Consider the following 27,805-nt stretch of genomic DNA (forward strand, 5'->3'; position numbering starts at 1 on the left):
TCTCATTGACTCCCATTGATACCAAACCAGTTAAACCAAAACAAACCTGTTATTCACAGCCTCACTGCCTCGTATATGAATGACAATTGATTGATTGTGTTAACGTTTTGTCTTGAGTATCATGGCGTATTACGTTAAACCGCAATAAACTTGCATGTATGGTGAGATGAAACTTGGGGAGGGGTTACAGTGGGGAGGGGTTCACCCAACGCACTGAAGGGTCTATAGTTCTATTGTGTCCGATTTGAAGCCCTTTGTCCCGAACAAAATGTACCTCTCGATGAATAGCTTGGCGGAAACCCAAATCGGCATCAAAAGAACAAAGCATTACGTAATCTATTTACTTCTCCTTTCTATATCTAACCTCCTTGAGTGAAAAGATAATAATAAATCTATCTATCTATCTATCTATCTATCTCAATAACTCCTACAGCATGCCAAATCAATCTGGAGAGGGAGGTGGTATTGGTATACTATGGTTTATGATAATGAGTTCTACAAGAAAGTACTTCGAATGTTATTAAATACTCTGCTACACGACATCTTATTTTTTAATTTTTCATAAAAAAACACGGCGTCATATTTTCACCAAAAATATCAATTAAGACGTCGTTTTTTGTTAAATTATGTCATCCTGATAATTATTTATTATTATAAAGACGCCTTTTTATTACGACATTCCTCGTGTACCAATAACTCTGGACACTCAGGTCAAAATATCGGAGTGTCTTCCTAAAATAACAAAACACCGTAATTCAATCAAAAAATTATTAATTTTTCAATTAATCTATATATTTATGTTAAATATTTAATTCTCCTTACCTTACGCAACCTAATACTGACAGGACACAATAGACTAGACCTGTCGTGCATCAAGCGGCACGAATATCATGCGGCTGCTGATTGATTCACATGAGGCTCTGGAGTCTGGATGAATTTGTGTATCTACAGAGCATAATTTGACTGAATAACCCCTACTGACCTTTGTGGGACCTTTGACTCATAGTTATCACAGCATGTAAGTTAAAGTAGGAGCATGTAGTAAATTTTCACAAAATGACCTCTATTAACCTCAATTTTGGTCAAACACATATTTTAAGTACTATGACTCCCCACATTATTATTCCAAATCTCTTAAATGACCACTGACTTGAATTTGAGCTTTATACCTTCAAATTTTGAATTTGATGTGAAGGATCATCCGAAGCGAAGGTTTCTGATGTAAGGATCGTGATATTGGCATCGTGGAGTTCTCCAATGAGATGGTCAACCACCTGAGAAATATATAATTGGAAGAAGAGATAATTGAGGACGGAGGTGGAGGATACAAAGGCGAAAAGTTTGTGTTGAAGAGGGCACCCAAATGAAGAGTAGTTCTATGCATGGTGGGTTAAGGTTTCCACTTCTGTCCTGTTACAAAGTATTATCGTGTTGAAAGGGTATCCAGGCCTGGGTGCCCCTTAGCCCGGGTGCCCGGGGCGCGGCCCCCAGAGTGCATAGGAGTTACGCCACTGCTTTTAAATGGGAAACCCGGCTCATTCGAGAATGAGTCTTTCATACATTTGGTGTTAATTAATCTCTAGTGAGGAACAGCTATTTCGAGAGCCTTGTGGGTCGGTCGCTTCGATCGCGCAACTTTTCACCGCAAATACGAATGTACTGGCCATCCTGGAGGAGCATAAATGGACTATTCCAGTAGAAATCTATGACCTTAACTTTCCACACAGGTTGTGTGAATTTAAAATAGGATTACCTGAATGAAATCGGTGCCACATGCCGGGGTCACATGACTGATTGAGAGCATAGGCGTAGATCCCCCAATATTTGCTAGGGGGTGGTCCATACAATCATCCCCAATGTTGATGCCTGTATGTGGGTTTCTGACGAAATTAACCAAAAAAACCCAAATTTTTGAAATCTACACCTACTTTGTGCGAGATTAAGGTCATGTCTTCCCTATAAGGGGTGTATGGATTTCAACTGGAATAGCCCAATGTTAAGTACAGTATAGATGAGTTGACTTCTGACGTCAATGCCTGTATGATAGTATCATCACAATTTTTATTGTGTTTTGTCTGACAGTATACATGCGCGCGCATTATATTTTGTTCAGGGCTCGTGTTTTTAAAACTCCCGCCACATTACAATAAGGTTATTGAACAGTGTAGTGATTGCATGGGGTTCACTAAAGCATATCGATATACCAGTCCCTTGCCTTTGTTGATAAACATTAAGGTCAACTCATCTATAGATTCATCATTCCATGTAAGCATAATATTATTCCGCCGGAAGGATTTTCGCTTATGTTAGTAAATTAATTAAACAACTATTCTTACCAATGAGAAGATTTCATGTTTTCCATGGATTGTACCAACTTTGTTCCAACTAAATTCTTTCATGAGACGGATCCTAGCTGAGTTAAACATAGTATCTGGCATTATGGTTCTGAAGAAGTACGGATAGTCTATACGGTTGGAAAGGGATGGAGTTGTTGCTGCGTAGGACACCTGTTATACCAACAGTACAATGTTTAATAAAGTATTTTATTGATGAAAATTTGTATACAATTATTAATTGTTAACAGTTTATTCATGTCATATTGAGTTAGGCAAGTGTGAAATAATAACTGACCATGCTGACTAGGCGTTTTAATTACGTAACGCATAAAATAAAGGCTTTGGCTTCATCGAGTGGCTGCCTTGTCCTGTTATGTGATTAGTTTACTAATCATTGTTCCAAGCTAGATTGTTTTCTTTTCTCTGCTTCCTTTCTCTGTTCTTTTCGTTTCTTTCTCATTCTCTCTCTCGTCCCCTCTCACTATCCCTCTCCTTTAATTGTTTCCTTTTCTTTCTCTTAATTTCTATTTTCTCTTTATCATGTGTATTTATTTCTCTTCATTGCTTTCTCTTCTCATTCCCTCCAGGCCATCTCACTCTCCATCTCCCCTCCCCTCTCTTCCTTCCTCCTCTCTTTTTCTCACTCCCCACCACCACTACCAGGAAGCAGCCGGCGAGGTGCAGGAATTGGTCATTCGGTTTAAGAAAGTGCTAAGTGTTAGCACGAAACTGTCATTGCTCAAAGTATGTTACATTAAAGTTTTGATTTCTTTAGAAACTTTTGAACTATATTTCATTGACAGTCTTGATGAACATGTTTGCGGATCTTCGGAAAGATTATGGATAATCAGCGATTTTGAAAGTAAGAATCTGCGAAAACTGTGAGAGGAAATTGGCCCGGTATCGGAACCATTGGGTTTTTACTCTACGATGTCGCGATTTGGATTGAACTCCCCCAGCCTACGCTTAAAATGCCCGATAAACACCAACAAGGTTCGCGATATTGTGAACAAGGCTCAAAAGGATCTGCTTCGTGAATGTTTGAGAGCTATGAGCAATAAAATCCACACTTTAGAATCGGATATATCGTCTTGTAATCTAGAAATACAGTCGAGTTTCCCTGACAACGTTAGACGCAATGTCGACAATCATATCGCAAAATCCCGCGAGAGTGAATACACAAAAATCAAATGGCGGTAAACCAGGGAGTTGAAATAGCTAAAAGCCAGCGAAATGACTGGATAACATTATGCATGATTGATCCCCATTAACACATATCCTTTTACACAGTAAATGACGCTGCAACTTTTCGAATCGAACGCTATTCCATTCAATCATTAATTTCCCCGATCATTCTGATATCGTTTTACACCCATATGGTATCATACTACATTTTGTATATGTATTTATTTCAATCTTTCACCAAGTAAGTAGGATCTTACCACGTTCAGATTCCAGTGGTACGAAGTGCCGGCAATAGCTTGTGTTGCCGTTGAGCAACCATCTCCAATTAGAATCAGTTTCTGGGGCTCATGAAATATCTGGTCAAACAATACCCGTGTTCCAGTAGAAGCTGTACACTGTAGAAGTATAGAAGAAGCAAAATAGTCGTGTGTAGTATAGTATAGTACGAGGGTCGGTGAGTATGTAATGAGTTGACCGTTGTATATTTTGATTGAATTTCGTTATGATTACATAAAGACTGAACCTTTGTCTTTCAAACCACATGTGTATAAATGATACCATATACTTGATTACGTAACAGCATTAGCATAAAATCAATAGATTTAGACACTGCCAAATCACGTAAAAGGCGGGTCTTTTAAATTACAGCGTTGGCACGTGTTTAAAACATCCGATAACAGCAAAAGTACATAGCTCATATGTCTAGTGTTGGGCAAATATAAACACAAGGTCATGGGTCTGTCTTGGGTAAAATACGAGACTTGTCATTACCCGTGGGTGGAAATGGGACGTCTTTGAACTTCAACAACTGTAGGAATTGAAGGGAAGCAACATTATTCTGCAAGAATGTCGAAATGACGCGTCAGTGGAGGGAAGTAGTCAAATCATAGATGTTGGGTGATTTTGACTAGTTCCCAACGCGTCAGCCGCGTGGTAGTTTTTCATACTTCCCCAAAATGGAACATGTTGTATTTGTTTTACTATACCTCATAAATATTTTTGCTATCACAGTAAAAGTAAACATCAATGTTAATAAGAGCAGACAGGGCATTATTATTGTTTAGCCATGATTCACTAAATGCAATAAGGGGAAAAGTTACGATTTAGTATTTTTAAATAATCAGTTAAGCTATTTAGGATTTTATTCAAACTAAGCGAAGGGCCAAACCTCAAAAACGTGCTTGGTTTTTAACTCCCATTGCACCCTGCGTACAAAACTAAGTACACCTCGTTTATTTTCTTCCTTATTACATATGACACATTCTTAAACACTTGAGAATGTTCCTGCAATCTTGTGCATCGTGTGCATCGACGCGATACGCGTACTCGCTATTTTGAACCAATGGGAGGCGCACTGCAACAACGGGACTGATCGATTTTAAGCCCTAGGTAATTCCTTGTAAAATGTAGAATTTAATTTGATTAAAATGTGTAATACATATGATATTTTTTATTTGAATTGAAGTGTTTAAGAATGAGAATAAAGGTATTGTTTTTAGCCGCTGTCTTGCATCTATAGTCTCATATAACACGGGCGACATCATTATTTTTAGCGTAAAAATTACAATCGGAAAACAAAATTTACTTAAAATACTTTTTGATCCCCACCCCTTTTCCCAAATCAACTTCCTCCATTTGTGCAGTAACGAACTCAATCACAATTATAACAATTATACATGATTTGTTTATACATTTATTTATTTAGGCCTATTTCCTATAAACATGCAAGTTTCGGGTGTTTTTCACATGCTGTGCCTGTTCTCTTTTCCCCGAGTCTTGCTTAGCAGCAACAACGTAGCTTGCTACACCATCACGACGTCTTCGTTCAGCGTAGTGTTTACAATCCTCCGGTCACCTGACCATCCGATGGGTGGTCAAGTGTCAGCAGATCATTGTAGATGGCGGGCAGGTCATATCCGGCGTCCCTGGTGAGTGTAGGTTTTAGTATCTTTATCTCTATGGCTTCCCTGATCTTTCTGTTCCAGAAATGATCATCCCTGCCGATAACTTCAACATACTGATGTCATGTTTGTGATCAGCTTTGTGGTCACCGACTGCTGTTGGGGGGGGTGTTCTAGTGTGTTCTTTGAACCGGGTGCCTAGAATTCTACTTGTCTCGCCAACATAAGTGTTCTCACATTCGGGTAGTCAGGTGACCGGAGGATTGTAAACACTACGCTGAATGGAGACGCCGTGATGGTGTCGAAAGCTACGTTGCTGCTCTAGTTTTCGAGTTACCTTCACTTACATACTGGAATTGAAGGATGACTGGATGTTTTTTGGTTGGAGATCACCAATATACGAGTACATTAGGTTTGAGGGATATTAATTTTAATCAATTTTTTTGTAATTGCATGATGTGCGCACAGGGGGTCATTTTTTAACCACTTTTTAAGGGGCAATTTCAGTGTCCTTAATTTCAAATATTTAGTTTTCATGCCTATGATATATTCAGGATATATTAAACAGGCATGATATGATTGTTTTAAATATCTATATGTTCTCTTTATTAATAAACTGGCTATATAGGTCATTTTAGGTATTTTGAGGCACTTTTGGGTAAATTTAAGCAAAGTTTTGAAATTTTAGAGTTTGAAGTCCCCTTTTTATATATAACCGGCAGTGGAATGAGTCCGTTTTGCTTTTGGTAAGAGTAAATACCACCAGGTAGTTTTAAGGAAAATTTCATAACCAAGCGCATTTACTTTTTGAATTATTGGTCATCAAATTCAGGGTTTTTCCCAAAAACCTATAAATTTATGAGTTTTAGCAATGAAACGCATGGGCATAGTATATTAACCGATGTATTCATTAAACATAATGGAAAAAGTGGTAATAATTTTTCCTAATCTGACAATAGATTAAGCATTTCATTATGATATTTCGAATTGGTTGCCATGGTAACATGCTGATTTCATGGTGTCTGCCCAAGGGGCCACTTTTGGTAAGATTTTATTGCGTGATATAAATGTATCATATTCTTTTTGGTCGTAAACTGGCTATTTATGGGTTAATTAGGTCGAATGAGGCATTTTTGGGCAAGTTGAAGCATATTTTTGATATTTTGCAGTCTGAAGCCCCCTTTGCATAATTGAAGGCATTGGAATTAGTACATTTTGCTTTCGGTAAAGGAAAATACCACCAGGCAGTTTTGGAGAAAATTTCCAAACCCAAGCACATGTATCTATTCTATCATAATATAAAAGGGAATAACCCAAAAGTTCGATGAAGCCCTATAAACGAAAGTCCTTTCGTTAGAAGGCTAACCCCCTCCCCCCTCCCCTCTAACGTAAGTGTCAAATATCGAAAATTCCAACCCGTATTCATTGGGCACAGGGCCGTCGCTATGGTCGATGGGGTTGTAGAGGGTGCGACTTTGTCAGGATATTGATCACGTTTAAAAAAACAATAATTCTATTTTATTTTGAAATATTTTTCTTCATAAAAATTTAGGACTTGCTGGATTTTCAAATAAAAAAGAATCAAAGTGCGGTACAACTGCTTTAAAACATGAACTTACAAGTTGCAGGTTGCGAGTACTGCATTCTATATTTATTTGAACTCATTTTGAAGCAACCACTGTAATATGTCAATATCGTACTCCAGAAAATACTAAAATTTTACAAAATATATATTAAATCCTTAAAAAAAGATCAACTTTGACCGCTGTTTTAACTACTTCTTTACAAACGTAATCGGACTTTTTGATGCCCCTCCCCCTATAAACGAAAGGGCTTTCGTTTATAGGGCTTCATCGAACTTTTTGGTTGTTTCCTAAGTAATAATAATAAGTGGGATTTATACAGCGTGCCTTACATTGAAAACACAACAACCCCAAAAATTAAGATACAGAAGAACATTGCTAAAATTATTGATCATCAAATTCAAGTTTTTTCAAGGGGGCGCGGCGACTCGACGCGAAGCGGCGAGCGGCAAGTCAATATGACAGAGTTCAATATCAGTCTACATGCTGCTAAATAAGGTTGTAAGGTGTTTGTTATGTATTCTTTGCATTTTCCGGTATTTTCTAACAATTCAAAACTTTAAATTCCGATGACTTGATACAGATTTGACATTTAGCATTTTGCGTCACAATGAATAGAATGACAATGACCAATTGTTATTTTCTAAAGGTGCAGGGCGACATAAACTTTGTGACTTTAAGGGATCTAAAATGAGCGTTTATTGCGTTTCGACAGTATTTTTTGTGGGACATGAGAGCACCTCGGACCTATCGAATTGCATTCAGAATACGAAACATGTCTTTCTGATATCAAATAATTTTCATTTTTGAAAATCACAATATAATACAAATTTTATGACAAATTATAAAAATTTGATATTTTTCAAATTTTTGATATATAACAGTCCTCGAAGTAAATTATATAAATCTAATGATATATTCTTAAAGTGTATGTAGCAGGAGGAAAAAGCCGACGGTCAATTGAAAATTTTGACCTTTCATATATATGGATTTTTTCCCAAAACACCTTTTTTTTTTTTTGGTGTTTTGGGAAAAAAATCCATATCTTCAATACGAAAGGTCAAATTTTTCAATTGATCGTCGGCTTTTCATCCCACCTACATACACTTTAAGTATAAATCATCAGATTTATAAAGTTTACTTCAAGTACTGTTAAATATCAAAAATATCAATTTTTAATGATTTACCATAAAATGTGTATTAAATTGCGAATTTCAAAAATCAAAATTATTTGATATCAGAATGACATTCTTCGTATTCAGAATGCAATTCGATATGTCTGATGTGCTCTGATGTCCCAAAATAAATACTGTCCAAACGTTCATACCCCAGCCCTTAATAGTTTAAATACCTTTATCTGCAATTCCTCTAAAATGAAGGGACAATTGCTGTTGTTGGGCAAAGTGAATTTCAATCTACTTTCATTTTGCTCATTCTTATCCTTGTCAAAGATACGGATATGACATTTAGCAATTTTGCTTCATATGAATGGAATGACAATGAGCCTTTGATTGTTGTTAGCACTATCGGCCGCAAATTATTAAAAACGTTCTGTGTTTGATAGGTAGATAGTTATGATAGTAATATGCAATTAAGCATAATTATTGTTACATGGGTATAGGCAAATATATTTACAAAGTGCAATAGTGCATGCGGTATCCTTGAGCTCTATGTGAAAGCTTTGTTTTCTCAGTACACGCTGAACAAGAAAACCGAATCACCTTTTTATAAGTTCTTGTTATTTCTCTTTCCAGAAAACTGCAAATTGTAGTTTTAGAGAATTGTGGTGACTAAAATTTCGCAAAAATCCAAACATATTAGTTTTTCTCAAAATTGCTATAAATAAGAATTTAACAAAGGGTATTCAGCGAGGTATTCTTTATCAGACCTGTAACAATGGGTCACGTACGACAAATTATGGTTTGACTCTAGGTCAATTTATTTCTTTATCTACGTACGTTTAAATTTCAGTTATTCCAACTATCCTTTAAATGAAAGTAAGAGATTTTGAGTTTAAAATATTTACACATACGACTTGTTCCTGGTTTTGTTGGAGCTGATCCGAAGCCCCTAAAATTTTAGGTGGGGTCAGACCCTCCTAAATTCATAATAGAAGAAGAACAGTATGAAAAGGATATATATAGCTGTAGGGTTCGCACTTTCACACTAGTAGGCTAAGGGGCATACGGTGAGAGCAAAATGACAAATACAGTGTGTATCAAAATGATTGGTACCGACGACTTTTCATTTTTGCAGAAGTTGTTTTACTAATTTTGGTACCAGTTTGGGGTTAATTGATATTACTACTAAGTAGATGGTGTGGCAGAATGGTTATAGACTGTAGATAGTGTCTATTAGGTTAGACCTGGTAAGAGTTCTTGGAATGGCTCCACAGTATTCCACACTTCAGCGTGCTTTCATAGTGAAGAATTACTGGTTGACATGAAGCTATGGAGAAGTGCAGGAACTAAGTTTTAAAGGGGGGGGCAGAGGTGGGGATTTGGTCAACTTTCTTTCCGTTTGGAACGTTTTTATAAGCAACGGAAACCAACTGGCTGTGGTACCAATCTTTCATAAACACGAAGTACAAAACTACTGGTTGCCTCCGTGGGATTGGACTGCAGTATTTGTTAGTAACAAAACAATATATACTATTCTCCTTCTTCCTCCCTTCTTTTTCTCTTTGACTCACCTGTGTGTCATTCCAAACCATTTTGAGGTCGTATTTAGGTAAGATGTCTGATCTGGCATTTATATGCTCCAGTGCCATCTCCACTGCTGGTAAAATGCCACTAGAATCCCATACACCAGTATGTGAAAAGAACCCGCCAAGATAAATTGGAATTTTGCCATTACTTGTGATGTCGTCTGCAATTCCTCTATTGGTTTCAAAGTTTGTCTCTGACTGAGAAGCATTGGATGATATCGTCTGCGTTGTCACTTGAATTCCACCAGGAACATCAGTGTTCGTACCGAATGCAAAGCTGACCGATAAAAACAGGATACAACCTAACGGTAGGCCTTCTTGTATTTTCATTGTCAATGTTGTTATGTTATGCAGGGTGTCATCAATCGGAAAACAAAATGACGTGTGTGCAAATGTGAAAACAGCTTAATTTACTTCCTTCAGAATGATTTCCGTTATCATATCATCAAAATGTATTAAACATTAATTCCAGAACACGGTGTTTCAAATCGCAGTGAACATCGTGGTGGTGATGTATATTACTATCTGGACATTGATCATGCAGAACCAAGCACGCATCGCACCAAACGTGAAATGACTAAACGCCTAAATGAATCTAAGTCATTTTCAAGTAGAGTATAATCCTTGTGAGGGCAGTACATCATGTGCATGCATTATTTATGTCAGGATGCATGGCAAAGAACAGCGACCCCAAGAATAATCTCACAGGTAGAATCCAACAACACCTAATTAGCCCAGTCAAATTATGAAATGACCCACCACTAATTGCAACCGAATCCCTCTATCGGGAGCGAATTTGTGGCCGTGCACCACGAATGAGCCGTAAAGTCGTCAAATTGTATTCTGAGTTAAAGTGTAATGTGCATGAAAGTCGTATTCATACCCAGCAAACACAAAACGTTTTCGACATCATTCGCAAAAGGTTATAAAAGGTTGTCAGAAAACGTTTAAATGTCGGGTTATATAAAGGGTATATTAAGAGTATAAAACGTTTTCATAACCTTAAAAACATTTTTGATAATCTACTGCTCAGCAAACAAAAATGTTTTACAGAAAACGTTTAAATGTTGGGTTACATATAGGGTATAAAAACGTTTTAATAACATTCTAAAAACATTCTTGAAAACTTGATACAAAACATTCTAAACAGAATGTTATTTTGGGGTTGAAAAAATATTTTGCGAAAAATGTTTGCCCAAAATATTTTCAATAACGTTTTAAGAACGTTTTCATGACCTTTATACAACCCGACATTTAAATGTTATTAAAAGGTTTTGAAAAAAAACATTTTAAGAACATTTCTGTATTTGCTGGGTTCAAATATTTTAACATAATGTAATTCAAGTATTGGCACAATATTTGGCAAAATTGTTTGCAAAAATAGTTTACAATAACATTTTTTGAAAACATTTAAAAGTATTGTTGTAGTGTGTTTTCATACAAAACGTTTTAAAACGTTATCATGACCTTTATATAACCCGACATTTTAATGTTATTAAAACGTTTTTACCTAAACCAAAAGCCAAAATATAACTTATTTAAAACGTTTTTAAAACGTTTTTGTGTTTGCTGGGTAGGTACCTCAATTTGGTGCGACATGTATCTCATTTTGATAGCACCAGTCAAACACTTTTTAAACCAATCAATAATCCTATTGCTGAAGAGGATAATAAGATTCTACCTATGAATTCTTAAATAGCTATAGTCTTTGTTTGCTTTGGCTAAATCCTGTTCAAGTGGTGGGTTACAAACTCAAGCATTGTATTTTGTCTAGGTATGTATAACCAACAATTAATAATGAGAGGACATTCCTGAACCTCGTTGACTCGGGGACTCGGGGATGATTTGAAATGACCGCCAATTATGACTGTTTGATATTTATTACAAGCAATGTGGAAAAAGAGACACGTGCAATACAGAAAAAAGTACCATTTTGTTGAAGGAGCAGAGTTCAACAAACCATAACCTCGCTTCTGGATATCGTTTGAAGTAAAATGATATACCATTTTAAAGCTTATGATATATATTTTCTAAACACGAAATAAAACAACTTTACGGCTCATTCGTGGTGTACGGTCACATTTGTAGTTTAAGCTTGATCGCTATTGTTTTATGAGCGCTATTTTTTCTCAAGGTGCTGTAGTTTTGTCAAAATCCGAGATTTTGAATAAAACGCAGGATCCGTCGTTTTATTATTACGATGGAATTATTAGTCGAACGCATAGACGATGTTCATAACACAGTACGTACATGGCGTGCGGGACGGTGATCTACACAAAGGTTCGTTACATAACATGACAGAAGGAGTGATACGTATTGGCGATATCGGCGCTGGTAGTAAATTCCAATTTTCTTTGCTTTGCCTTAGTTGTTCGGCTCAAAAATAAAAAGGATGTATCTGACAGTAAAAGCCAACATTTTAATGCTAATCTATTTTGTTTGAAAATGTTATAATATGGCTTTAAGTGCAACTGGAACTGTAACTGCTTATTTTCTCGGTTAACACAGTCTGCCGCCTGGACAACCAATTCTTTAGAAATGCTTAGTCGCGCTAAAAGTCGATCGATACATGTAAAAATCAGCACAATTCAGAGATACACCTTTTTGCTATGAAATTAATTTTCTCGGTCAAATATAAAGCAATATTTTTTCTTCAGTAATGTCAGTTAAAAACTTGGTGCTTGGATATACATTTTTTAAAAATCCTGGTGTTAAAATTAAGCATCAAATTGTGTCTTTTAGTGTGATATTTTTGATTTTTATAGGCCTTGAATTCGCCTGCGAGCTTTTTACGGAATTCATGTTTTAGCGTCTCAAACTAACATAGTTTGCTAAAGAAAGATATTTCCCACCTCTATAAAGCACATCGTGTGGGTCTATATGTTATAGTTTTGTCAGAATTCCGTTTTTGTTTTACCCTTTTTCCATTCATGATCCGAAAATGTCAAACTAAGTAAAAGTAGGCAATGGTGAGTACTTTTATCTCGAGAGCAACCAGCAGAAATAGTCGATATTTCCTTTGTTGTTATCCAGGTCAATTTTTCATTGAAAGCAAATTGCCCGACCAGCGATTAAATCCCCAATTGGGTGTTCTGGTTAAACATGATCAGTAGGAGCGCTATATAGGTCTGGGAATTTCTTTGCTATATTGAAGTTCTGGCAACACTATAGCCATGCCGGTATTCCTATTAAACCCAGGGATATCGATCCACAATGCTAGTACTAGCCTTTAGATTTCACGTGTTGATTTAGAAATTTTTTCAGCCGACAGTGAAAGATGGTGAAATCAAAACGGAAATTCTGACAAAACTATGATATATAGCTCACGGTGATGTGCTTTAGAAAGTTGGGGAAAATCCTTCATTAGCGAACTATATTACTTTGAAAAGCTAAAAGGTTGATCCAAGAAAAAGCTCGCGGGCCGAGCTGAAGCCTATAAAAATCGAATATCTTACACTAAATGACTGAATTTCAGGCCTAAGTTTAACACCAGGATTTAAAAAAAAATCAGTAAATGACTGAATTTCAGGCCTAAGTTTAACACCAGGATTTAAAAAAAAATCAGTATCAAGCATTATAGTTTTTCCAGCCATTTACTGAAAAAATGAAAATTATTGCTTTTCATTTGGCTGAGAAAAAAATTTACACTGAAAAGGTGTAACTCAAAATTTTGCTCATTTCAACACCAATTTCGATCGTTTGTATTGCCTCATTAAATTAGGGATGACCAATGAACCATCAACTTGATTAGAACGCTCCCATAGACATGCAAGGAGCTCAACTGTGCACTGCTTGCACAGACATTTCTAAATTGATCTCATTCTTTTATTTATCAATATTTTTCTGTAAAAATTGGGAAAGTGAATGCCAATTATATTTTGTAACTATCTTGCAAATTACAGCAACACAACTTATTTCATTTTCCTATAAGTGCGAGTCAAAATTGGTCCATCGCCACAGTGCGTTTAATTGCCAGTGGCTGAGTTCAGCACTGCTCAAGAATGGCACAAAATATTCAGATTAATAATATCAGGTGAAAAATGTGGCCTACTGAGCTGTAATTTGGCAGAGTTGCCAGTAATACCTCTATCATACCCTCTGTAAAAAGGAAAAAAATATGAACAAGTAGATCTCGAGTTACAAATTAAATCACCAGCTTCCCTTTGGAATTTCCGTATTCCTTTCGAATCATGCTAAGAAGACACCTTTCTGAACATAAATGTGAAGTTTCGTGCTCATTCGATGTATTTTTCACCTGATTTCAACCCTAAACGTTTTCTTATATTTAGGCCTATACCATCTACAACTTGCTGCTGGCTATACCTTGTTTAGAACTTTCAAAAGAAATACCTGAATGTGCAACCATAACTGTTTCAAAATAGCCCGCGAAAGTCATGCAGGTGACTCTGAGGTCATGCATTGAATTGGTTTGAATGAAGAATACTACGGGAACCAGCACCTTTTGTTAGAGGTCACACATGAGCATGATGAGTGAAGTGCATACCTATATTGTTGTGAACGAGTCAATGACCTTCAATGACACTTTAAGATTTTGTTTGCATACACCTACTAATTGGTCATATTAAACCCAATAACATTGAAATTTTTGGTTGTGAACAAAAAGTTCACCTAGACTAAGTGCAATTTTGATTTTGTGCCATATCAGCCATCTTGGATGATTTTTGGCAAATGTTCTCTAAATGCATGATTTCAATGCCTCGGTTTGACAAAATACTTTATGCCATTGACTAGTAAAGTGCCATTTCATAAGAAACCCTTTGATACTTTCACAATATGCTTGTTTCATGTTTGCATATATGTTAAAATAAAGAAATATATAAAGGTAAATATATGTTTATGCCAATTTTGCTCCCAATTGCTATTTTTGGACCATGTCATTTTATTTCGTTCCAATGACCGGTCAGAATGGGAAACTTTAAAATTCATAATTCGAAAAGTTTTTGACCGATTTTGACCATTTAACCACCAAAATACTTCTGTTGATGAGTTCTATCCAGAAAGCAATCTTTTGTAGCAATTGGGACAACATGAAATTTTGATGGTTATCCCTAATTAAATGACTGAGTGAGCCTTGCAGAACAAAAGAATCGGTTGTGCAGGTAGCTGACTGAACAGTACAATATGCTGTGATGGTTTATTGCGATATGTATAGGGCTTGCATAATCAGAAAATTCTTGTAAATGTGCCAAGGCTGGTGGGTTTATGCCTGGTACTAGGCAAGATTAGAACCTACCTTTGGGGAGGCAAGATTTGAACCTACCTTTGGTACAAATACAATTATCAATGTAATCGTCGTACAAAATAGCATGGCAGGTCACAGCTTGTAAAGATATAGAGTATGGCTGGGTCATTATTGATGATGAAACTGACAGATACACCAATGGTACATAGAACTATCACGTTATACACACTAATGTCGATAAGCTTGCTGATTAGTTTATTGCTACTGAATAGTTGATTGCTGCCACTGATGCTCATCATCATCATCAGTCGGCTGCGGAGCAGGCGACTACAGGCTTTCTCCAACTGTTGCGATCTTGGGCAAGCGAAACAATTTTGTCTGGCTGCAGCATCCCTTCAGTATCTCCCAGGAGGTGCTGGACATACTGTAAATACAGTGTGCGCGGTCGTCCCGGATTCCTCTTCCCATGTGGTGGAATGTAAAGGGCATATTCTTTCACAGGCTCGCCGTCTTCAAGACGCAGTATATGGCCGAGAAATATGAGTTGATGAATCTTGACTCTGGCAACCAGTGGAGTGGTGTTGGTCAGATTGTAGATGGTTTCATTTGGAATCCGATCCACACGCTTGATGTTTAACTTGATTCTGTAGCATGATGTTGCAAAGGCATTTATCTTGTTTTCCATACTGATTACCCATGACTCACACCCGTACAGAAAGACAGTAACACACGTTGTCTCTACCTTAACTCTACCTTCAATCTGGAATTCATTCTTACACCACATCTTCAGCAAAAAAACACCAGGTCGTCCTCCAATCAGATGGAAGGCCCAAATTCAGAGGGACATGGAAATGACGCCACAGGAATAGCAGAGACACTAGCAGCGGACAGATCTGAATGGAGGAGGCTTACTCGGCAGGGGACAAGGGCAGTCCCGTGTAGCTAAGTCACGTAAGTCAATGAAGACCGTAAAAGTTTTTAGCCTTACAAATTCGCCAAACTGCCAAATTTATAATAGATGCGTAATCAAGTATGATATGTACGTCGCAGTCGTGGCATGCATTTGGTTGTAAAATAATTATCGTTTCAAAAGTTTTTTCTACGGAACCTTCTAGGTGTCATCCACCTCCACATTCATTACCGGGACGCATCAACGACCAATTCATTGTTGCGCTTTGATGTGTTTGCAACACCATGCAAAAAAGGCACAAAATGGACTTCATTAGTATCCATGCTGTGTCTGCAACACAAAAACATTCCACTTATTGAGTATTGCAATGTCAGTTGTCACTGACAACTTCCCAGTTTGGACCCTTAAGGTCAATTTTGGTGTTAGGGACAAAAAGAAGATGCACTGGCCAATTTTGGTAGATTTTCTACCTCACTTCCACCTACGCTACTGCAAAAGGTCGCAATTAATGATTGTGATACGTGCGAAGCATTTCTGTTCAGACATGCGCTAGTGATATTGTTATTGTAGATCATTTATCACGATTCAATTATAGGGATTTCCCCTTACTAGATAAGACCCTGTAGCACATATCTGCATGACGGATTTGTTTGAGAAAAGTAAATGGTACATATGTCTCTATTACAATAACAAGTCCCTGGGCATAATATAGCATGATATAGGACTGAATTTAGAAGTACATTCTAGTCTTCAAATCAAATGAAAATGTAAATAAATAGATATATAGGGCAATCCTTGAATTAATTGACTTGTCTGGTAATTCAATATTGGGTCTGTCCGGTTTTGTGCCAAATGTTATGTTATAAATAAATCAATAATTTTAAAGATCTCTCTAAATGCAACCGATGCTATAACGGAAAAGCAAGTCCCTGTTAAGTTCAACCTGTAAAGTCAAATAAAAAGAAGCCTTAATTGAGTATCATTTGACTTGTAAATCATATTTTATTGCTTACTGTTGATCAGAATAAGGGCAAGCTCACTCAAAAACGCTTTAAAATCCAGATTAATATGCAGTTGCCCTATAGCTCAGATTCTGAGCCTTTATGTGAGTCCTCAATAAAGAAAGAACTGTCTTAAAAAAGTGAAACCATGACCTATCCTCTCTGAGCTGTTCTAGAGTTGCGCGAGAAGCGGTCGCTAAATATTTCGCGGTCAGCGGGCGGACAGTCTCGGACTTCTGGTGATCAGAGCACTACCTTCATAATCAGAGGGTTTGTGTATGATTTGTACCCTAGTCATTAGACTGGACTAACAATGCTCAATAATAGAGAGTTTGCGGAATGAAGTTACTGGAACTTTAACGGCAACTTCAAAAATATCGATTCGATTTCTTGCTCAACTTCACTTTAACGCGAACGTCAGATTGGTTTCTGTACCAACAGCGTCTTGTTGTTTAAACTAGGGAAGTGTATCAATGGGTGATCAAAAGAAGGGTATGTAAAAGCGACTGCATCAAATTTCTCCCTTTTGTTTGCTGAAGTGGTTTGTTGGTAACACTTATTACAATAGGCGCTTAGTTTGAATAAACATGGATTACATCTCTTGGCGATGACCAATGCAATGGGAATTAGGCCTATGTTATGAGCTATATACGCTAATATTATACTTCTAAACATGTTTCAATTAAATATTCTTGTGATATGCCTATATTATTGTCCCGGATTATTATAATAAAAGCTCAATTATTATTCCAGTAAACGTCAGCTTTGTCAATTTTATATTTCCATCAGGACACAAGCCCATTTTATCTGTTTGCACTCCCTAGCCCCCCCCACCACCACCACCATCACCACCTCTCCATATCATTCCCTCCCTCCATCTATTCATCTATCCTCACTTTCCCACTCCCCAGTGGCGTTGCCAGGAGTTTTCTTTTAGGAGGGCAAAGACTCCTCTTTGCATTCTCATCGAATTAAATATATCTCCCCGAATGATCCTCATTTTGTTCTTTAAATACTCCCAGATTTTTGAATTTCAACCAACATAATTATTTCTGGATGCTCCTTTTCTGACATTCTTATTTTTTGTAACAAATAGGCCTCCTCTATTAATAATGAATAATTTGGTTGACATACAATACCCATAGACCTATAATATGCGTATAATAGCGTGGCACATGTTAGACCAGCATTCTGCTGAATTGGGGTACATAATGTAGGCCTAAATGAATATAATAATAATTAAATAAAATACCTGAACAGTACAAACATATTTGGTTATATAGAGGTGTAACTATAAGACACGCAACGTTGTAAAAAAATGTTCACAGTAGCTGCAATTGGCAGAAGTTCAGTACACTGCTCGGTCCCGTAAAATCAGGCCATTTTACTGGAACTTAATCCCCTTGGCGTTGAAGTCGAAGCCAAAACTTGGCTCCGCAAGCTGATTTGGTGTACGTCATGAACACACACAAAAGCATATAGGCCTACCAAGTGTGACGTTTTGAACAAAAAATATTTTGATCTAATTCAATCAGTAATTTTCAGCAACATGTGGCATGTTTTTTACCCAAACCAAATTAGATTTCCGATAATTGGTCTATTAACTAGATAATACATAAGTGGTAATTATGAAGTCTATGAGGAAATATCCAAACTATTGTTCTTAATTATGACGTATTTTCATCATAATTTACGGCACACTATAGATTCTCGCGTTAACTTTAACTTCAAGCGGCTTTAATGGCAGAGTGGTTTTGAATACATAATCCTCTATAATCCTCTAGACGTTAAAGTTAAAGTTAAAGTAACTTCATTCCGCAAGCTCTCTAATAGTTGCTCGAAAACCTCCCGGGGACACGTATGATAAAGCTACATAGTATTATGGCCTTATTTCATGTGCTGAAATGCCACTTCTTTTGTGTAAAGCCTAAACCCTTCCCTATCCTCCCAACCCTCCTCTTCTCCACCAATCAATGTTGGTTACTACTAGGCATGCATGAGTAACATTGCAGGATTCAATTTTGATCAGAGGAGTATGGGCTCATGATATTACCATATTGAAAGTGCCCAAACATCTTCGACGAGTATTTAGATATATACCAGATTGGAGGACACCACTACTGAAATATTATTGTTTGGGTGGATCCTTCATGTAATTCTAACACAGAACACAGAATTCAAAAGCACCAGCGTTGGATCCTTCAGAGTTCTAATAGGCTACACCAAATGTTTGGGTGGATCCTTCGTGTAATTATTATTAGTTCTTCCTCTTTGTAGTAAACGTACAAAACACCGTTGTTTCGATGGACCCTTCTTGTAAGTATTATCACGAGTTCTAAGACACCAATGCAATGTTTCCTTGTTTCAGTGTATCCTTCGTGTGATTCTGTCGCCCCCTCCGCCTAATACGCTACTGTGTGCATTGTCGTGATTCAAAGCTGAATGATATACCTTGGTACAATCTAATTTCTTCAGCAATGGGTTAGCTAAGTGTTGTTATTGTAGATTATTATTTGAAATCAGGATTTCCATCTTACAAAATCAAAGACATTTCATGTGTATCGCGTATGTTTGTTTGACAAAACAAATGATATGTCTCTATTAAAATGTCAACTTAAGTCCCCGGGCTTAAGTCTAAGTATTATGTTCAAACAACAGACAGGGAAAAGACTGAATAAAGTAGTTTAGAAGCACACTCTACTCTTCAAAACAAGTAAAAAGGCAAAGAAATATATTATTTCAGATAAGTAAAGATCTTTCTAAATGAAACAGAGCATGAACGTAAAACAGATGATGCATGATCACGAGAAATTTTAAATTTAGATCAATATGTCTCACCAATAAATTAATATTGGCCACTATTCGGCGCGCATGAGCAACATTACAGGTTTAAACATTGATAGGGGAAATGGGGGCTCATTTTTCCGTTGACGAGCATTGTAGATCCAGATTAAGTCACACGCCGTATCGCATGGTACCCACCAATTTTAATGTTTGTTGAATAGATTGACTCTTCCCAATGCAAAATTGGACACTCTTAAAATATCCAGAATGTATAGTTATGACTTGTTATACAATCAATTTACAACTTCATGGGATCTTATGTTGAATTTTGATGTGTCAGAGGAGTCAAACTCATCCATTATCAATGAATACTGATGGGTACCAATCATTTTGATACAGCTTGTATAACATATATGTTGCAATACTTTTGGCCAGTGTATGTATGCGTAAGCGCACCATTACTAAAACACTACGGATCTTTCATGTTATTCTTACACACAAAGTTCTGATCCTTCATGTAATTCTTACACCAGATTCTAAGACACTATTGGTTCGGTGGATCTTTTCCTGTAATTCTTACACAAGAGTCATAAAACATCACTGTTTTGGTAGATATTTCCTGTAGTTCTTACACAGCGTTATAAAACACCATTGTTTTGGGGAATCTTTCATGTAATTATTCTTACACAGTTCTAAAACACCATTGTTTCGGTGGACACTTCCTGTAATTCTCACACAAAGTCCTAAAACATATTTGTTTCGGTGGATAATTCCTGTAAGTCTTACTTAGTGAATCAGACACAGAATTCTAAAACACCATTGCTTCGGTGGAACATTCGTGTAATTCTTACAGATTAATAAAACACAATTGTTTCTGTAGAACCTTGGTTTAGTTCTAAAACGCAAGTGTTACGGCTGATCCTTCCCGTATTTCTAAAATCTCTAGTTTTATAGGTATGAAGAGCATTATATGCAAACACACTTCGAAGTGTTTGATCATTGATAATATTCCTACATTGCAACATTTAGCAGAGGAAAACCATTCAATTTACAGAAATCGGATCTTTAAATGATTAAAGTAGAAGTTACAGCGCCCTCAACGGAACTACTCCGTCATTGTTCGTAGAAGAACGTGTAAGAAACAGGTTTAGGAAAGGGTCTTTCAGTTGAGGTGGAACCTTTCCTGTAAATCTTAAGCAGTTCTAAAACGCCATTGTTTCAGTGAATCCTTCCTGTAATTCTTACACATAGTTTATAAGGCCAAATAAAAAAATAAACATGTTTCACGTCCCCTCCCGCTTCCTTTTTTGAGGTTTTCTCAAATAAATTTTTATTTTTTGAAATTCAGTTATAACTTTTCAAAAAATATGTCCAGGAAGTTGGGATGCTTTCTATAGCCTTGTTAAGATACAAGAAACATTTTAGGAAGGTTTTGTGATCATTAGAGGGGGTGTAACTCTAAGAACAACAAATAAAAAAGGCCTCCTCCTTTTTCCAGGCATTATTGTACATTGTACGCTAAAACAGCTCTAAGTATGGGTATTTACACCAATTTTGCAATAAAAATAGAAAATAAAAAGCCCCTCTTCCTCCTTTTTTTTCGAAAACCCGGACGTGAAACATGTTTTATTTTTTACTTGGCCTAACACCATTGTTTCGGTTGACCCTTCCTGTATGTCTTACACAAAGTTCTAAAAACACCATTGTTTCGGTGGATCTTTCCTATATTCCTCTATATTCACCTTTCGGTTGATCCATTGTTCCAGTGAATCCTTCCTGTAATTCTTACACATAGTTTATAACACCATTGTTTCGGTGGACCCTTCCTGTATGTCTTACACAAAGTTCTAAAAACACCATTGTTTCGGTAGGTCTTTCCTATATTTCGCACACAGAGTTCTACAACATCATTGTTTCGGTGGATCTTCGGTGGATTCGTACAGAGATTACAAAACACTACGGTGGAACTTTTCCTGTAATTCTTACACAGAGGTCTAAAACACCTTTGTTTCGGTTGATCCTTGCTGTAATTCTTATGCATTTAGCTCTAAAACACCATTGTTTTGGTGGACCCTTCATGTAAGTCTTACACATAATTCTAATACACCATTGTTTCGGTAGATCTTTCCTATTATTCTTCCACAGAGTTCTAAAACATTGTTTTGGTGGATCCTTCCTGTAATTCTTACAAAGAGTTAGCCTTGGTTTATCGGTATGAAGAGCATTTTATGCAAAGACACTTACGAAGTGTTTGATGATATTCCTACATTGCAACATTTAGCAGAGGAAAACCATTCACAGAAATGGGATCTTTAAATGATTAAAGTTGAAGTTACAGCGCCCTCAACGGAACTACTCCGTCATTGTCCGTAGAAGAACGTGTAAGAAACAGGTTTAGGAAAGGGTCTTTCAGTTGAGGTGGAACCTTTCCTGTAATTCTTAAGTAGTCCATTGTTTCAGTGAATCCTTCCTGTAATTCTTACACATAGTTTATAACACCATTGTTTCGGTGGACCCTTCCTGTATGTCTTACACAAAGTTCTAAAAACACCATTGTTTCGGTAGGTCTTTCCTATATTTCGCACACAGAGTTCTGCAACATCATTGTTTCAGTGGATCTTCGGTGGATTCGTACAGAGATTACAAAACATTATGGTGGATCCTTCCTGTAATTCTTACACAGAGTTCTAAAACACCATTGTTTAGGTTGATCCTTGCTGTAATTCTTATGCATTTAGCTCTAAAACACCATTGTTTTGGTGGACCCTTCATGTAAGTCTTACACATATTCTAATACACCATTGTTTCGGTAGATCTTTCCTATTATCTTTCAGTTGAGGTGGAACGGCCACATATATATGGATAGTCTAATATTGTACTTGGTATCCTCTTATGAACATTATATACACCACACCTTGCTGTTTTCAATCTGTAGCAAGCTTACAAATCCACTTTCAAACATTGCTGTGCGATTCGAGGATACAATTTCTCATAAACAATTTCGAAAATAAGTTTTTACTGTAATCCTTACATTCCGACCATATTTGGTTGCAAAATATAAGCTAGTTGTCAGCTTTTCCAATGCTGTTTTCAGGGTTTATATTGTTTTGTGCTTCCTATATTTTGTCTGTATCTCAATTTCAAAGTTTCTCCTTTTGCCTTGATGGATAAGATCGCACCACAAATCATATCACACATGTAACTTTATCAAAGGACTATTGGTGTGCTATGACAACACAGATTGATACCAACCATTCTGGATAAGAAGCTTCGTCTAGATTGCTGCATGCCGCCTTCGCATTTTCTATTATTGTCAAACGTAGTGCCAATGAGTGGTTACATTATACCTGTACCTACCAATATATCACGTCAATGAAATGTTAAATCCTTATGCCAAGATGAAACCTGTCTAAATGTGAAAGTGCAGACGAGTTTAATATGAAGAGAGCAGGTAAAACAACACTGCAAAAATATATGGTAAACTATAGTACAAATGCCTCGGGAATAGGTCATGATTGCATGTACTATACAGTTATATAAAACATTAAAGGCAGTTAGAGGTAGCTGACAACTTGGGTGAGATAAACAAAACTTAATTTCACCAAGTCTGTCGTTGGTCATGGCTATTTTCTAGTATTTGAGTCTGTATACCACTGACTCTAGATTTTTGCATTTATATCAAGTCCCAGTAAACATGTAACTCGTTTTCTTTAGATTTGATTCTGTTCGGTTTCTTACTTATCTTGCCTGTACTTGCAGAATGAACCAGGAACATTTTCTGGGGTAATGTAGGGAGAAGTAACGTACATTGTGCAATTTATTGCATGTAATCAGTCAAAATGGTCAAGTCACCTCAATCGAACCTCTGTACATTTAGCTTTAGCTGCCCGAGCGAAGTAAACCACGCAGACGCGCGGGACGCGTGTTGTTAATCGGTGATGAACAACGGTGAAACATGATTGAATCCCTTTCAACAACGAAAAGAAGCTAAAAATAGTATAATTCACGATTATTTTACGAGGAATGTCAGTTCATCATTGCCACTCAGCCTTACAAAAACTTCGATGATTTCTCTTTTGATATCAGCAATAAAACTACAGAATAAAACGGCAATATTTAGCCGCTTCCTGATAAATACTGAATTCAACTTGTAAGCTGGCATACGCACAAAGGTTCCAGGCATGACGAATTTTACGCGCTCTCGCGTAACGCGTAGTCTCGCTCGCGTTCGCGTATTCGCTACAGTAAAAGTGTTGGTTCATCACGGATTAACAACGGTTGGCGCCTGTACAAAGGTATAGGAAGAGTTGTTGAATGGTGTTTGATGATTACAATTCCCCTGGGCAATTGCTTATTGTCTCGGTTACCCACATCAGAACTCGAGGAGCTGGTCCTGGTTTCGATGGTTTATTGTGTATAAGTAGTATGGTGTGCGTTTCTTAGCTGCAGATGCTTGATCTGTACCCAACTTTGACAACAGATTTAAAATATTTAAAATCATTTTACAGTTATACCTCCGTAGTATATTTTTTGTTTTTGGGAAGGAAAATCAAAAAGTTGGTTATAATTTGGCGATAGTCCGAAGGGTCATTAGTCCGAGAATCCACACAGTTAGAAATCATTAAATAGGTTGTGTAGAGATTTTACATAATTTAAAGTAAACTAGGAACTGAACTACCAATAAATGATGCAAAATATTTACAAATATAGTTAACAGTGTACTAGACAATACCAGACATTGAAATACGTTGTGCTACGTATTGGTTACCCTCTTTGACTTTTAGCAATTTCAAAAGCTGGGAATGTGTCAGTGAACTCGCATCTGACATTAAGATGTAAAGGGAGTTAAGCATGTTAAGAGGCATGAGTTTAATTCATCGCATCGGATCGGAGGGAAATCTTTCTATTGTATAGACACAGCTAAAGTCTTCAAGTATTTTGCCTCGGTCATAAAATCATTCTAATTTTAATTATTCTCAGTCATCGACACAAACGTAATTATTTCATTTGAATTTTTCAATGGATTGTATAATTTGTATGAATGATGAAATTACTAAGAAACGGGACTCAATGACCTTGAGTAATATATATTTGCTGTCAATATTAATGGAACTTGATTGTTAGTTTGTTTTAATAAGTCTTAATAGCGTATTAGTGACTATATAAAATTATTAAATCGAAGTGTCTGACATTAAGGAGTTATTACCTTAGGTAATTCATCTATGGTTAATTTCACCACCGGTCTTGTTAGCTTAAAACTCGCCGTAGTGTAGGATAGTCGTATTAGATAATCATATTTACTGCATCACGCTCGAATTAACTATTATTATTAACTGTGTAAACTGATGACGACCAAATTAAATCTTTAGAATCTCGCGTGTGTTCTGAAAAAACAATAAGATTCACAGCCAGGTCATAATTTCGTGGTTTTATATACGGCCTTACAAAATAAATTTCACTGCAAAATTTAAGTGCGTCCTAATATCGGGAGTTCTCTCTAAATAAACGAAACAAAGTTAACCAGTGATGAGCATTTGGGTATTACAATTTGATAGCACATGATTCCGCTGATGCCATATAGTAATATTGATGGCTTAACTGGAATGCCGTTGTTTCAATGTTACATTTTATTTGTCATATTTTGTGAGTGTAATTTGTAATTGTACACAAGCAAATTTGTTATCAGAATGCAAGAACTTCTGTATTACATTGTCACTTTCGACATTCTTGCGTTCTACTGACAATATGTATATACTTGCAACTATAAAACCTATCCAGGCCAATGCCGGCCATAATTTTAAGGCGTCAAAAATTATGGGAGACTACCGTAAAACCCCGTCTACAAGCATATAGAGTGCTTCTGATGAAAGCTACATTAATCCAGGCGCCATTATGGAGTTTGAGCAAATAAATTACGGATTCAAGCATATACAAACAAGTATTATTTTAAGACCAATCCATTTTATTGGTATATTTACGCTTGCTTCGAATAAATTTAGCTTTAAAAAAAACACCATATATGCTTGTAGACGGGGTTTTACGGTATTCATTTGATAGCTTTTTATGCAGCGATAATTAAGTTTAAGTGATTTTTGCCTCGATCTCATTTCGATATCTATGTTTTTACTCCGTATATGGAATGAATATTAGCTGTATGTAAGGCATCCAATTTCAATCAGCAAATTCTAAAGCATGCGTAGTGGTTTGATCTTAAAGTGCCTCCACATCCGTTGCATTGAATTCTATCCAGTGCTATCTGCGGTAGAGCACCGCTGAACATAACTTCAACCGGCGGAGCGCACAAAATGTTAAATCTTCACACTTGGCATTTTCAACGAACTAATAAAGGGCAACAAAACGAACAACCTAGCGCAGATTGAATGTTGTACGTGTTATATCCTTGGATAGCTTTTTAGCAGACAGTATTAATTCTGAAAGAGTTTATTATTAACAGGCAATGTGAATTGACATAACACGTATTTTAGTACATCGAAGTTGGATATATGCTTACAACTGATACCTTGTAAATGACGTGTCTTGTGGCTAAATGTTCAGCATAGGTTGTCACATTGGGTAAGCCAGTGCTACACCAGCGTCATTCTGACATATCGACATACAATTATGACAATATAACATATCGCAAGTTATAAGATACGGGAAGTTCGAGCGCATTATATGATTGAATTCTGGCATCTGTTTCAATGTTACTTCACTTTTTGTCAGCTGAAAGCAGCCTCGGATCATCGGATTGATTTTCATGTAAACTTTCATGAGAATTTGTAAATTTCAACAGAGCAGAAAAATTTGATGATTTGGTATGTTCAAACGCAACGAATATCTGCTACTGTGACATCCTCATTTTTACTACATGGTATTCATACTTGTAAGTTGCAAACCGTCGAATCTGGGAGTTTGGTTTGGGTTGATTGATTGTCATGTAAACTTTAAAGATAATTTGTAAATTACAGAGCAGACAGATAGAACCCATTGATGGTGTGGTTTAACGCAACGAATATCAGCTACTGTGAAATCCTCATTTTAACTACATTGTATTCATAACTGCCAGTTGCAAAGCGTAGAGTCTGGTTTGGGCTACTTGGTGAAAAAAATACTTCTACCATGTCTATCCTTTCTACTAAAACGGTCGTGGCACTGAACTTAACAGGTGCTCTGAATTCTACATCTGCTGACGCTGTAGAAGATGATTTATTCTTCTTTAAGATTTTCATTTTTGGAATGCTTCTTCCTTTGGCTATTTTCATTCTTTTTGGTAACGCATTGGTAATTGGAGCGGTTCGTGAGTACAACCACGGTAGACAACGCGCGGTTTACTCATTTGTGGGAAGTCTAGCTTTTAATGACTGCCTTGTGGGATTTGTTCTCATACCTGTGTATTATACGGCTATATTTATTGTTGAATTAAAAACAAATTTCTACTTTTGTTTAACTGTATCAACATTTGTGCTCGCTTCTTGCTCCACATCTATGCTACATGTGTCAATCATAGCTGTGGATAGATATTTAGCTATATATTTCCCACTGCAGTATCATGTGATTATGGACTCTCGAAAAATCGCCTTCACTATCCTCGTAACCTGGTGTATTTCGTTCACATTCTCCATATTTCCGTTCATGGGTTGGAAAAAGACAACACGAAAGTTAGAATACTGTTACATCGACCAGGTGGTTCCCGTAAGTTACATGTCATTTCATTTTACATTTTCATTTTGCTTCCCTCATTGTCACATTTACAATTTACCTACAAATCATAGAAGCAGCTAGGCGCCAAATTCGTCGCATCGGTGTTCTTAATGCAATGGCACGAAATGGGAATGCTGCAGCAATAGTCAATGCTGCAAGGACACCTGAATCAATCTTAAAAGGAGCACCATCATCTTCGGACTTAAAAGCTATTACAACAACAGCAACTGTGTTAGGCGCTTTTGTACTGTGTTACTCCCCAACATACATCGCACTTTTTGTATTGTATTCACTAAATCACGGTCGAGAAGAACCAATTCGCATCCCAGAAGTCACCGCTGTCTTTAATTTGCTAGCTTACGCCAATGCAGCCGTCAATCCGGTTATTTATTGTTTTAGATATAGAGACTTCCGAAGATCACTCAAAGTTGTCATATTAAAGATGCTCCCTCGTTGGATGAATAAGCCACGAAGAAAGCGATCGGCAAACCACG

The 27,805-nt window shown here is 36.8% G+C and overlaps 2 protein-coding genes across 2 annotated transcripts in view; both read right to left on the reverse strand.

Annotated features, from left to right (window-relative positions):
* Positions 1 to 873, reverse strand: part of LOC140137321 (gamma-aminobutyric acid type B receptor subunit 2-like) — a 29,082-nt gene extending 28,209 nt beyond the window's left edge. Inside the window, exon 1 of the mRNA XM_072158964.1 lies at positions 823 to 873. Within this exon, the coding sequence (XP_072015065.1) occupies positions 823 to 873 (51 nt within the window). The remainder of the gene's footprint in view (positions 1 to 822) is intronic.
* Positions 874 to 1,163: 290 nt separating this feature from the next.
* On the reverse strand, positions 1,164 to 10,260 carry LOC140137322 (gamma-aminobutyric acid type B receptor subunit 1-like). Its single transcript, XM_072158965.1, has 4 exons — positions 9,698 to 10,260; positions 3,779 to 3,916; positions 2,337 to 2,507; positions 1,164 to 1,274 (listed from the first exon to the last, which is right to left on the reverse strand). Exons 1-4 carry the CDS (start codon positions 10,040 to 10,042, stop codon positions 1,164 to 1,166), a joined length of 765 nt encoding a protein of 254 aa, XP_072015066.1. The 5' UTR covers positions 10,043 to 10,260.
* Positions 10,261 to 27,805: the final 17,545 nt, after the last annotated feature.

This window comes from Amphiura filiformis, chromosome 17, assembly GCF_039555335.1.
Source record: "Amphiura filiformis chromosome 17, Afil_fr2py, whole genome shotgun sequence".
NCBI lineage: Eukaryota > Metazoa > Echinodermata > Ophiuroidea > Amphilepidida > Amphiuridae > Amphiura > Amphiura filiformis.